This window comes from Urocitellus parryii, chromosome 7, assembly GCF_045843805.1.
Source record: "Urocitellus parryii isolate mUroPar1 chromosome 7, mUroPar1.hap1, whole genome shotgun sequence".
NCBI lineage: Eukaryota > Metazoa > Chordata > Mammalia > Rodentia > Sciuridae > Urocitellus > Urocitellus parryii.
The window spans coordinates 142,816,295-142,829,450 of NC_135537.1; the positions used below are offsets into that span (position 1 = coordinate 142,816,295).

Here is a 13,156-nt window from a genome sequence, read left to right on the forward strand (position 1 = left end):
CTGATTGGTTTACCCCTAAATGTAATCTTCTTCCTCTCTCTTGTGGCTTTTAAGATTCTCTCCTTATTCTGTATGTTGGGCATCTTCATTATTATGTGTCTTGGTGTGGATCTCTTATGATTTTGTACATTCAGTGTCCTGTAGGCTTCTAGTATTTGGATTTCTTTTTCATTCTTTAAGTCTGGGAAGTTTTCTAGTATTATTTCATTGAATAGATTGCTCATTCCCTTGGTTTGGACCTCTGTACCCTCTTGTATCCCAATAACTCTTAGGTTTGGTTTCTTGATGTTATCCCATAATTCTTGGATGTTTTGCTCATGATTTCTTAACATTCTCGCTGAGCTGTCTATGTTCTTTTCAAGTTGAAAAACTTTGTCTTCGTTGTCTGAAGTTCTGTGTTCTATTCTGCTGGTAATACTCTCATTTGAGTTTTTAATTTGGTTTATTGTTTCCTGCATTTCCAGGATTTCTGTTTGTTTTTTATATCCTCTATCTCCCTATAGAGTTGATCTTTTGCTTCTTGGATTTGTTTATGTAATTCATTGTCAAAGTGATTTTTCATTGTCTGAATTTGCTGTATAATATCTTCCTTGAAACTCCAGATCATCTGAAGCATGTATATCCTGAACTCTTTGTCTGACATTCCATCAGCTGCAGATATTACCTCATCTAATGTTGAATTGACCTGTATTGTTTGTGGTCCTTTCTTTCCTTGTCTTTTCATACTGCTCATGATTCTTTCTAGCTTTGTGAAACTGTTGTGCTAATGTTTTTCCCCTTATATATTTGTATTGTTCTTGTATAGCTCCAAAATCCCTCTTTTTGGGAGAAAGACAATTTTTTTTTGTATTCCACATTAAGTTTATTTAAAATGTGTAAAAGTATTAACAGATGCTAGAGTATTATTTACTCAACAGTATGTTTTACTGTAACATAGAACATTTAGTCAAGTGAGACACTATTATATCTGTCATTTAACAACAGGATGCAATACATGAGTGTTAACATATAAACAAATATTCAGTTATAAAGACATATTGCATACATAAGATAAATATAGGTAAAAAAATGCACTGTAAACCTGGCATGATGGTCCATGCTTGTAATCCAAGCAAATTTGGAAGCTGAGTAGTTTCAGAAGTTTAAATTCAGCCTCAACAACCTAGTGTGGTTTCAAGCAACTTAGCAATACAGTCTCAACATTTGAAAAAGTGGACAGAGGGCTTAAGAATGTGCCTCAGTGTATAAAAATACCTAAACTTAAACTGAAATACAACAAAAAATTAAAGTTCAAAATATTACACTTCAGTGTTAAACATCAAAAATAGATTTCATATAATTCTTTTCTCAGTATTCAAAAGTGAAAATAGTAATTTTTGATTTAGAAAAAACAATTATATTCTTTCAAAGATGACGTTTCTTCACTATGCATGTATGATATTTATGACTGATATTTCTAAAAAATAACTTGATAAAGCTTAATAAATGTAAGCAAAAGCTAAAGACAACTACTTGTTTTCTAAACTTAAATGAGTTCTGTATTTTACTGATCCTCATATACATCAAGGTGTAATATATAGATAATAACTTTGCTATGCTCTCACATTTATTATAAATGTTACACTGTTATATAAGACATACAATTTGGACAAAATCTGTTAAATTTTCACTACTAGTATGAGTTTTCAGATGTTCAATGAATTTAAAATTGAAATACATTTTGGATATATTATTTAACTTTTTAGGGTTTCTGGGCACAATTAATTTTCCAAAATAAGCAGTGTTTAAGAAACATGTAGCTACATTTTTTTCCATTTTCCATTTTCTCTAACCAGTATGTATCCACAGGTTCTGAGTATTGGTGAATAAATTTTGGAGGCATTGACACATTGTCAACTTTCACATTTCAAAACATTCTCTACGCTATGGTTATTGTGGTGAGGATTAAATGTTGTCCCTTTCTTAGAGTAATGGTCTCATTTGTATAGCTTCTCTCCAATGTGTTCTCTCTGATGTCTAGTAATATATGATATATAATTTAAAATTTTTCTACATTCTCTACATTTATATGTCTTCTTTCCAGAATAAGTAGCCTGGTGGTGAAAATAATTGATTTCTTATTAAAAGCTTTGCTGCATTTTTTTTCAATATGTAAAGGTTCTTTTCTGTATAAATTCTGTTGTTAATAAGGTTTACTCTCTTTTTTTATGTTTATTTTTTAGTTTTAGTTGGACACAATGCCATTATTTTACTTATTTATTTTAATGTGGTTCTGAGGATCAAAGTCAGGATCTCACATATGTGAGGCTAGCACTCTACCACTGAACCACAACCACAGCCCCACATTCTTTACATTTGTAGGACTTCTCTCCAGAGAGTTCTGCTGTGATGAATAAGGTCTATTTTTTGACCAAAAACTTTGCCACATTCTGTACATTTGTAGGGCTTCTCTCCAGTGTGAGTTTTCCAGTGTGAGTTCTCCTGTGGCAAATAAGGTGTGATATTTGACCAAAAGCTTTGCCACAATCTTTACATTTGTAGGGCTTCTTTCCAGTGTGAGTTCTTCTGTGGTAAATAAGGCCTGAGTTTTGACCAAAAGCTTTGCTACAGTCTTTACATTTGTAGGGCTTCTCTCCAGTGTGAGATCTGCTGTGGTAAATTAGGTGTGATTTTCGACCAAAAGCTTTGCCACAATCTTTACATTTGTAAGGCTTCTCTCCAGTGTGAGATCTGCTGTGGCAAATTAGGTGTGATTTTCGACCAAAAGCTTTGCCACAATCTTTACATTTGTAGGGCTTCTCTCCAGTGTGAGATCTGCTGTGGTAAATTAGGTCTGATTTTCGACCAAAAGCTTTGCCACAATCTTTACATTTGTAGGGCTTCTCTCCAGTGTGAGTTCCTCTGTGGCAAATAAGGTTTGATTTTTGACAAAAAGCTTTGCCACAATCTTTACGTTTGTAGGGCTTCTCTCCAGTGTGAGTTTTGCTGTGGTGAATAATGCTTGATTTTTGACCAAAAGCTTTGCCACATTCTGTACATTCATAGGGCTTCTCTCCAGTGTGAGATCTGCTGTGGCAAATAAGGTGTGATTTTTGACCAAAAGCTTTGCCACAATCTTTACATTTGTAAGGCTTCTCTCCAGTGTGAGATCTGCTGTGGTAAATTAGGTGTGATTTTCGATCAAAAGCTTTGCCACAGTCTTTACATTTGTAGGGCTTCTCTGCAGTGTGAGCTCTGCTGTGGCAAATAAGGTCTGATTTTGACCAAAAGCTTTGCCACAATCTTTACATTTGTAGGGCTTCTCTCCAGTGTGAGTTCTTCTGTGGTGAATAAGCTGTGATTTTTGACCAAAAGCTTTGTCACATTCTGTACATTTGTAGTTCTTCTCTCCAGCATGAGTTCTTTTGTGGCAAATAAGGTCTGATTTCTGACGGAAAGCTTTGCCACATTCTGTACATTTGTGGGGCTTCTCTCCAGTGTGAGTTCTTCTGTGGCAAATAAGGTGTGATTTTTGACCAAAAGCTTTGGCACATACTTTACATTTGTAGGGCTTTTCTCCATTGTGGTTTCCTCTGTGGTAAATAAGACCTTTTTTTCTACTAAAAGCTTTGCCACATTCTTTATATTTGTAGGGCTTCTCTCCAGTATAAATTCTCTGGTGGAGAACAAAGCCTGATTTTTTTTATATGATCTCTGGTGTTCACTCTCACTTGGAGTTTTCCCTATTTTCTTTTGTGGTAAATATTCAAGATTACAACTTATACATTTTGCACTTATCACTTCATGAAATATATGTTTTAGGCCCTTTTCTGGTAAATATACTTGGGTATGATTAGGAGTCATGGCCAGGAAGGCAAAGTTTCTATAATTCTCTAGCATCACATCTCTATATAAATTTTTCTGAGCAGGCTGAAGGCATTCCCACTCCTCTTCAGTAAAATCAATGGCTATATCCATAAATGTTAACAGTTCCATTTCCTGGCTCTCAAGGTTCTCAGCGTTCTTCCTGTGGTTTGTTTTCAGATTCTGCACAGCACAGACACCTGGGCTCCGGATCCAGGACAGAAGCCTACAAAAAGATTTTAAAAATCGAGAAAGACAATGTTAACAGTTCCCAATATTAACAGTACATTATCTAAGCACAAGTTTTCATTATTAATACATTTATAGTTAGATTCTAAGACTATAGATATTGGTTTTAATTATTACTTAAGAATATATTCATTAGTTTCATAAAAGGCGTACCATATCTGGTGGCATATAGAAAACTTAATTTCAGATGAAGGATGTTATACTTAGAAGGAAAGGAGTGAGGGTATGAGGTTAAACTAACTTAGCACCTTTGGAGAACTCTAACCAATAGACTGGTAATTTATGGAAGAATGTATAGACTCAACCTCCTATCTGAATTTAGTTACCCTATGTATAGATAGCAAAGGTTAGGAGATTGAAAGTGGGATAGAGAGAATACGAATGAAAAAAAAAGAAAAAAATAACAAGGAAGAGAAATGAGAGAAGGAAAAGGAAAGTAAGATAGAAATAAAGAAAAAAATGGGGGGAAGGTGGGGTATATGCAATTCCTCTATATTATATTACTTTGGTAATTCGGTTGTTCATGCACAGTTCTTGGTTTCACATATGCTGAAGTTGTGGAAGAGAGAGAACAAAAGAGAGAAAGAAAGAGAAAAAAAAAGTCTCTCAGAACACTGTTTTCCTTGCTTCCAGTAGGTGGCGTTGTCTATTCCTAGCTTGAGCCTCTGTATTCAGGGTGGTGGGTATAGCCAGTGTGAAAGGAAATGAGCTTCCACCTGTATCTTCCTTGCTCTAGTCTCTGAGGTAGAAACCAGGTGCCTGTACAGTTGTTGTTTTGCGTTGATAGCTACAACCCCCAAAAGCTTGTGGGAAATATTTTTGAGTTATCGAAGCTAAGGGTGGGGGAGTTGGAAACCGGGTACCTGGATCAGCCTAACCATGCTGGTAGCCATAACCCTTTTGATGGGTTTTAAGGGTTGATGGGCTTCCTCCGGCCTAGCACTTGGGGCGGGGCGGGACTTCCTCCTCAGGTCTGGCTTGGCACCGGGCGTCTGTCTTCCTCCTCCGGTCTCCAAGGGCTTTCTCACTCATTTAAAATATCACCTGAACAAAAAACAGTGGTGCATACCTATAATCCCAGCTACTTGGGAGGCTGAGGCAGGTTTGTGGGTTCAAGCCTAACCTAGACAACATAGCAAGACCCCTTTCAAAAACCAAACAACAAAAAAAGTATATTGCAGCTTGATACCCTCAGGCAGTGAGGCTTCCCTTTTTTGGAGGGATTTCCATAATGGAAGGGGCTTCTAAAATACAGACTACCAGTGCAGAATGGGTTCTCTGTCTCCATATGGGGAGTCTGGCTGATAATCTGAGCACTTTTAAAGATAGATACATTGTTCAATAATATTTTTTGGCATCTCCTTTTAAACTTTTTAAATTTTTAATTTGAGTTTTGAAAAGTTATTTGCTTAATAAAAAAAGAATATTCTTTTATTTTGAGCTCTCTTATTTTTTTTGCATTACAATTCTTTATAATATATCTTTTTAATATATCTTTATACCACAATTTATCATATCTCTGTTTGTATATAAGGTACGTTGACACCAAATTCCCATCTTCATACATGTATTTTGTATAATGATGACTGTCTCCTTCCACCATCCTTGCTATTCCCCTTCTCCCTCCCTTTTCTTCCCACCCCTATTCCCTATCTAGAGGTAATCTTCCTCCCCTGTTCTCCCTCCCTACCCCACTTTGAGTCACCCCCCTTATATCAGAGAAAACATTCTGCATTTGTTTTTTGGGGGATTGACTAACTTCCCTTAGCATCATCTTCTCTAATGCCGTCCATTTCCCTGCAAATGCCATGATCTTATTCTTTTTTCAGTGCTGAGTAATATCCCATTGTGTATAAATGCCACATTTTTTTATCCATTCATCCACTGAAGGACATCTAAGTTGGCTCCACAGTTTAGCTATTGTGAATTGTGCTGCTATAAACATTGATGTGGCTGTGTCCCTATAGTATGCTTTTTTTAGGTCCTTTGGGTTTAGTCCGAGAAGAGGAATAGCTGGGTCAAATGGTGGTTCCATTCCCAGCTTTCCAAGGAATCTCCATACTGCTTTCCAAATTGGCTGCACTAATTTGCAGTCCCACCAGCAGTGTATATGAGTGCACCTTTTTCTCCTGCCTCCTCACCAACACTTGTTGTTTGTCTTCATAATAGCTGCCATTCTTACTGAGGTAAGATGGTATTTTAGAGTAATTTTGATTTGCATTTCTCTGATTGCTAGAGATGATGAGCATTTTTTCATATATTTGTTGATTGATTGTATACCCTCTTCTGAGAAGTGTCTGTTCAGGTCCTTGGCCCATTTATTGATTGGATTATTTGGGGTTTTTTTGATGCTTGTTGAGCTCTTTATATATCCTAGAGATTAGAACTCTATCTGATGTGTGAGGGGTAAAAATTTTTTCCCAGGATGTAGGCTCCCTATTCACCTCACAGATTATTTCTTTTTCTTTTTAGTTTGAATCCATCCCATTTGTTGATTCTTGGTTTTAATTCTTGTGCTATAGGAGTCTCATTAAGGAAGTTGGAGCCTAGCCCTATGTGATGAAGATTAGGGCCTACTTTTTCTTCTATTAGACGCAGAGTCTCTGATTTTAAAAAGTAGAATATTCTTAGCCCTTCTTTGAAAAAACCTTCACCCTAGTAACTTAATCTATATAACTACCATTGTATAATTTTAATTCTTAAGGATACCACTGAGGGGCTGGGGTTGTGGCTTAGTGGTAGAGTGCTCACCTAGCACTCGTGAGGCGCTGGGTTCGATCCTCAACACCACATAAAAATAAAAGTAAAAACTACATTGACAACTAAAAAATATTTTTTTAAATTTGAAAATAAAGAATACCAATGAGCAGGCCCTTGTCCCCAGACAGAAACATTGCTGTCTTGCAGTTTAAGGATATTTTCTTCTCAGAGTGACCCATAGGAGAACAGTGACAAGGATGCACTGAAGGAACACACAGAAAGGAGCCCCAAGGTGGCAGATGCTGGCAGAGCACCACAGGACCTTCTCGGTGGTTACCTACACTGCATATGCCAGCACCACATTACTTCAAACGCATGTTTTCTTAAGTTTTGTCTTCCTATTTCCTGTAAGGAAATGAATTTCTATTTAGGAAATAACCCCAGATAAGAAAATATTTTTCTTGAACTTGTAGACCAATATGCAAATTTAAAGAAATAAAAGGTCAAATACACTGGCAAGTTTTGTGATAATTTAAAATGAAGAAAGCCAAATTGGCGGGAGGTATAGGGTGGTCTTTTCTACTAAAAATATACTACCCCCTGGGGATCAGGAATTTCATGCTTTTGGGTTCTGAACTACAGGGATCCAGCTATTACATTTTAAAATGGAAGCATTCAGTCCAACCAATCTTTATTGAAAATAATCAACTGGATTATGTAAGAAAACAAAAAATGAATAATAAGTGATTCCCTTCCATGTGTTTTTTTCCTTCTGTGGGAAGAAATAAGATGTATATACAAGTTGTGATCATATAAATTAAACTATAAAATTAAGGGGGTAAAAAGTAGTTATTTGCAGGAGACAGAAGAATGTTCCTCAAAAGAAGTCGAGATGAGAAAAAAAAATAGAGATTGAATTGTATCTTGCAGAGATAGGCAAGGCAATTAAAAGAGCCTGCATAAACATACATCACAAGGACATTCAAGGCACTTAAGAAATTATGAGCATCCTCTTCAGTTTTGTTACAGCCTTTTAAAGCTCTGGAAAAGATGCAAATCACTATAAAGAAGAGAATAAAAATGACCCAAAATTCTGTTGTTCAAAGACAGATTTTATGATTACAATGTTTCTTCTACTCATCTTCGTTTGAATTTGATTGAAGTACACATTCTCAATACTGGTTTAACTGTGCTTGGCTTCTGGAGAGATGTAACTGACATTTTAAAATGTGTTCAGTTCACATTATCATCACCTGATGAATGTCCATGTTCTTTTGATAATTCACTGCAGCAAACCTCTGTTGAGCCTGTGTAAATCAGGCCATGTACTTCTGGATGCCTGACACTGACTTGAATTCAGGACTGAATCCAATGAAGGATGTGTGGCTCCTAGAGGAAGATCACCCCAGATTCATTCCTGTTCATAAGCCAACAAGTAGCTGCAGAGAACTGTACATGTTCTGCAGCATAGTAAATAATTCTGGACTCGAAATACTTTTTGCCCAAAAATGGAAATTTTTTCATTCCCAAATTTAATGATTATTTTAAAATTCAAATGATACAGATAAGAATAAAGTAAAAATTACCTGTGAAAAAGTACTGTCCAAATATATCATTTTAGCAAATATATTCTTAGCCTTTTTTTTGAATAGTAATGGTTTTTTTTCTTACTCAAAAAGTTATGAGCATCTTTCTATATCTATAAATAAAGTACAATCAGTACTTTACGTTTTGATACAAATTACTAAAATGCTCTGCTCCTGCAATTAGGCCATTGATGGGTATCAAGTTACGTGGGAGTAAATTTCATTGAAGTGAAATAGGTGGAAGACCTAAATCATGAACTTTTAAGAAGCAAACACACTTGAAATGCAACATCCAGATCAAGAAACAGAACATTCCCAGCACCTGAGAAGCCGCCCTTCAGTCACTGCTTTCCTAAAGATAGCCACTATTTCATTACCTAATTTGTAATCTTCACTCATCTGATTTAAAAAAAAAAAAAAAAATATATATATATATATACACACACACACACACACACACATACACACTTTGTGTTTCTGATTACTTTTCTAAGGTTACTACTTAATTTATAAAATTCACTGTAGGGCCCTGCCTTTGGAAGTTTGATCTCCATAAGAGAAATAAGTGACAACTGTTTATGTTTGAGAAATGCACAATGACTTGCCACGGTTGGAAAAAAGCAAAGATTCTAAAGTATAACCTTTGTGATATATTATTTTCTCAGTAAATACTTAGGTTCCTTTGGAACCGGCACTGAGATGCAAAAAAAATAAATAGCACGTGTTTTTCTTTGAAATGACAAATTTGCAAAAAGACTATAGTAGGCTTTGGGACCCGAAAGGATGTTCTCTTTTATAAACAGGAGTAAAGATGTGTGGCTAGAAGCTGCCCTCTACTGGATGCTGCTGGTATGATTTTGGGAAAAGAACTCTCCAGTTTGCCCTGGAGGCTGCCAGCTTTTAAGTCTCTTAAAGCCTACCTGCCTCTAGCTTTTCCTTGCAACTTTTCTTTTTCCTTATGCTGTCTCTCTGCAGTGATAGCAAATTTGGCTTAGCAAGATGTGAGGTTTTCTGTATGACAGGACCTTTATACACATTCTAGTAAATGACTGGTAAAATGAAATACACAAAAACAATTCACCAGGTTGAATTTCACACATAAACAATGAGATACAGACCTAGAGCTTAATACCAGAAGAGAGGAAATAACTGGCTTCTGTGTTTCTTCCCAGGAATCGACAAAGAGAACGTTGAACTCTCCCCCACCACTGGCCACTGTAACAGTGGACGAACTCGCCACGGATCCGCAAGCCAAGTGCAGAAGCAAAGAAGCGCTGGCAGTTTCAAACGTAATAGCATTAAGAAGATCGTGTGAAGCTTTCTTTCTTTCTTTTTTCAAACCAACTTAACATGGGCTCTTCACTAGTGATCCCTTCCCTAAGTGGCACTGTCCCCACATGTTGCGATGCTGCATTTCATATTTTATAACAAACCCATCCAGTCTGCCACATTGCCAGATGATCAACTCTTGAAAGCATTGCCTAAATTTAATGCTGCTTTTTCTTTGACTTTTTTTCTTCTTCTACTTTTGGAGTGTGACTGGTGTTAGCAAGTGTTCAGAACAACTATAAGAAAGTGGGAAGTCAGGTAACTTGAACTGAGCACATCCCAATTGTGAGAGAGGACAAATTCTTGAATACTGCTACTACTGGCCAGCTATGAAAGCCATTTGCACAGAGCTCTGCCTTCTTTGTTTTCCCCTTCAAAATGAAGTGTTAGTCTTATTTACACACTTTCCAAGAGAGAAGTGTGTGGGAGAAATAATATTATAACCCATGTATGTTTAATCTGACTTTTAGCTGTGGACTTTTTTTTACTTTATGAAACTGAAGGAACCATAGAGGTCAAGCCTCAGTGGCTTCATACCATTAAAGCCACAGGCAAGGTACTTTGGGGTGGGGTGGGAGAACTTAGTATTTTGTAGTGAATTCTTAAGAATTACTAACACTGAGTATTAGCAATAATTACAGGAAAGAAAGTGTGACCATATACATCTTAATATTACTGAATTAAAGCTATGGATTCTGAGGCCTTATCCAAATTCAGTCATCAAAATGATCTTTTTTTTATCCAATTGATTATCCAATTGATCTTTAAATATGCTAAAGCTATTATTGTTTTGTTTATTTTTAATTTTTGTAAGCCAACACTATACTAAGTATAGTAATTATACATTTTTTGTCTCCTCCTCTTCTTTCCTAAATAATTCTGAGCAGGGTAATCACCAAACAAAGTGTTGAAAATTGTTCCCAGAAGGTAATTTTTTTAGACGTTTGCATTAGCTCCATAGCAAAACAGAATGGTACGTGACTTTTAAAGTAGCTGATACTTTTATTTTGTTAAATAATTTTCCAAGAACCAGAATATGCTGTATAGTACATTAATTTCTTTGATAAGACATATTTTAAAAGTCTTTAAATCTTCCCCCTCTCCTCCAAAATATCAGGAATCTTTTTGGGTTCTATATGATAGACTTGCATCTAATCACTGTGAAAAGTCTGGTCAGCCTGCATTTGTATGAAAATAGGGGACCGTTAGAGTTGCTGCTGTACTGAATGGTATGGATTGTTGTGGCATAGGAATTTCCATAGTAATGCAGATCCAGTTTTTTTGTGGTACCTGCAGTGTGAAAAGTAATTTGACTTCAGTGATCATATTGGTATCTGGATATTCTAATTTAGGATTAAACTATATTTATTACAAAAAATATTATCCCCCCTACTCCTAGGTTCACTTCATATGTTCAGATATAATGGCTTGGGGAGGGGTTTGCAAAGAAACCTAGGGAAGAGGGTGGTTTCCTATAGTGCTAGTTCATTAGTGGATTTAGTAAATTAAATTCCACAGCTACTTCAATAAATAATGGTACATTTAAGTATTCTGATTTTAATAATATAATACATTTCACACTATTTACACAGCAACAATGTAATATGTTAATGTAAATAAAATTGCTTTTGATATTCAGAGATAACAAGAATTTAATTTTTTTATTTTGTTTACAGTCCTGGGAAAAGTAAGAACCATTTGCCAAAATAAAAGGAAAAAACTTTAGTGTTAATAGTAATTTTAACAGAATTGTTGGAAAATATTGAAGACAGGTGTAATTAACTAAGCTTTTGTTTTTAACTATTATAGAGGCTGCATTAGAATAAAATGTTTATTATAATAACCGACCATCTTAAGACTGTAAAGAAGCTGAGATTAAACTGAGTTTAGGATTAGACCAGTGACCCAGTGCCAAGGAGGCCAAGCTGCCATGATGGTCTTGGTTCTCCCACCACCCAGCGCTTCTGGGATATGGTATCACAGATTCTTGGCTTTTAGAACAGCAGGCAATGTAAGCCTTGGATAATTCTAGTTTAGTATTTTTCCCCTCTTTCTTGATCTGGTGCATATGACAGTGTGTATTACTTTATTTTGCTTCTCCCATTAAGTTAGAGAAACTTTCAAAGGATTACTTTCCATAAACAAATTTATGAAAGTATGGTATTCCTTAAATTTATTATTTCCCTGTAATGTAGTGAATGCAATGAATCCATTTGAAGAATCTCATGAAATGATCATCTTTGCACAAATCAAAATTGAGCCTTCTTTGAACTACAAAAATATACTTTTGACCAGTACATCCTAGGAATTTGAAAACTTCCTAAGGTTTAAAACTTAACTTATTTAAAGAACTTGTGACATTTGTGGAAAATCTAGTTTTCCAGGTAAAATGAACATGAGATAAATCTCTCACCAATTATGCTTCCCCTGAGAAATGAAACACTTTTTAGTCTTCATACCTATAATCTGAAAAGAAATTCTGACATTCAGAGCAAGTAGCCCATTTTGCATAATTTATAAATTCTGGAATTTGTTTGAGTTTGTGGATGTTTCCCTGACTTTTTAAAAACAAAAGCATTAACTCAGCCATGTTTTATTGCATATAATCTACTATTATGCCAGTGCTCCTGTCCCAGGAGCTGCCCTCATATGCTAACATGGAGGTACAATACTCTATGCGTCAGTTACTCACACCTGTTCGTTACTGAGCTGGGCACCAGGACACCACATTAGGCGGACGAATGTCCCAGTGGTGAGGACAGAGTGTGAGCCAGCAATCCTTCTGGGTTTGTAGATTTTAGGGGTTTTCAATTTCCATTTGGGGTTTTGGGGATTTTTTTGTTTTGTTTTCTGTTTTTTGTTTCTACATATACCCTCCCCACCCAGGCATAATAATGCATGTCTTATTCAATGTTATGCAACAAACTTATAAAAAAACTCACTTAGTGTCAGCCACACAGTTTTTTTTAATGCAGTATATTCACCTGTAAATAGTTTGTGTAAAATTTGACAGAAAAGTATATTTACTACCCTGTAAATACATGTGATGATATATTGTATTATTTTGCTTTTTTGTAAAGCAGTTAGTTGCTGTATATGGATAACAAACAAAAATTTGATTATTCTCATGTTAGTATTGTTAACTTCTTCCTGCGACTGCGTTACATCATTTAAAGAAAATGCTATGTATTGTAAACTTACATTGTATATGATAACTTAGTCTCCTTTCTATCAGGCCTAAACTTTGGCAGTTCCCTAGTCTACACCCTTGTTAATATTGTAAGCAGTTGTATGCCAGCAGGAGAAATACTGCCCAACAGACAAAATCAATCACTGTAGGGGAAACTTGTAGAAATCAGATTCAGAGCATTATTGTTCCCCATCCCATTTCTTCCTTGTGTATGTACTCCCCCTTCCTTTTTTTTAAGTAAAATGTAAATTCAATCTGC

At 35.7% G+C, this 13,156-nt stretch overlaps 1 protein-coding gene across 2 annotated transcripts in view; it reads left to right on the forward strand.

Annotated features, from left to right (window-relative positions):
- Window positions 1-13,156, forward strand: part of Nf1 (neurofibromin 1) — a 251,252-nt gene extending 238,096 nt beyond the window's left edge. For both annotated transcript variants that reach the window (XM_077800375.1, XM_077800376.1), the window contains one exon: window positions 9,551-13,156. In XM_077800375.1, the coding sequence (XP_077656501.1) occupies window positions 9,551-9,693 (143 nt within the window). In that variant the 3' untranslated portion in view covers window positions 9,694-13,156. The remainder of the gene's footprint in view (window positions 1-9,550) is intronic.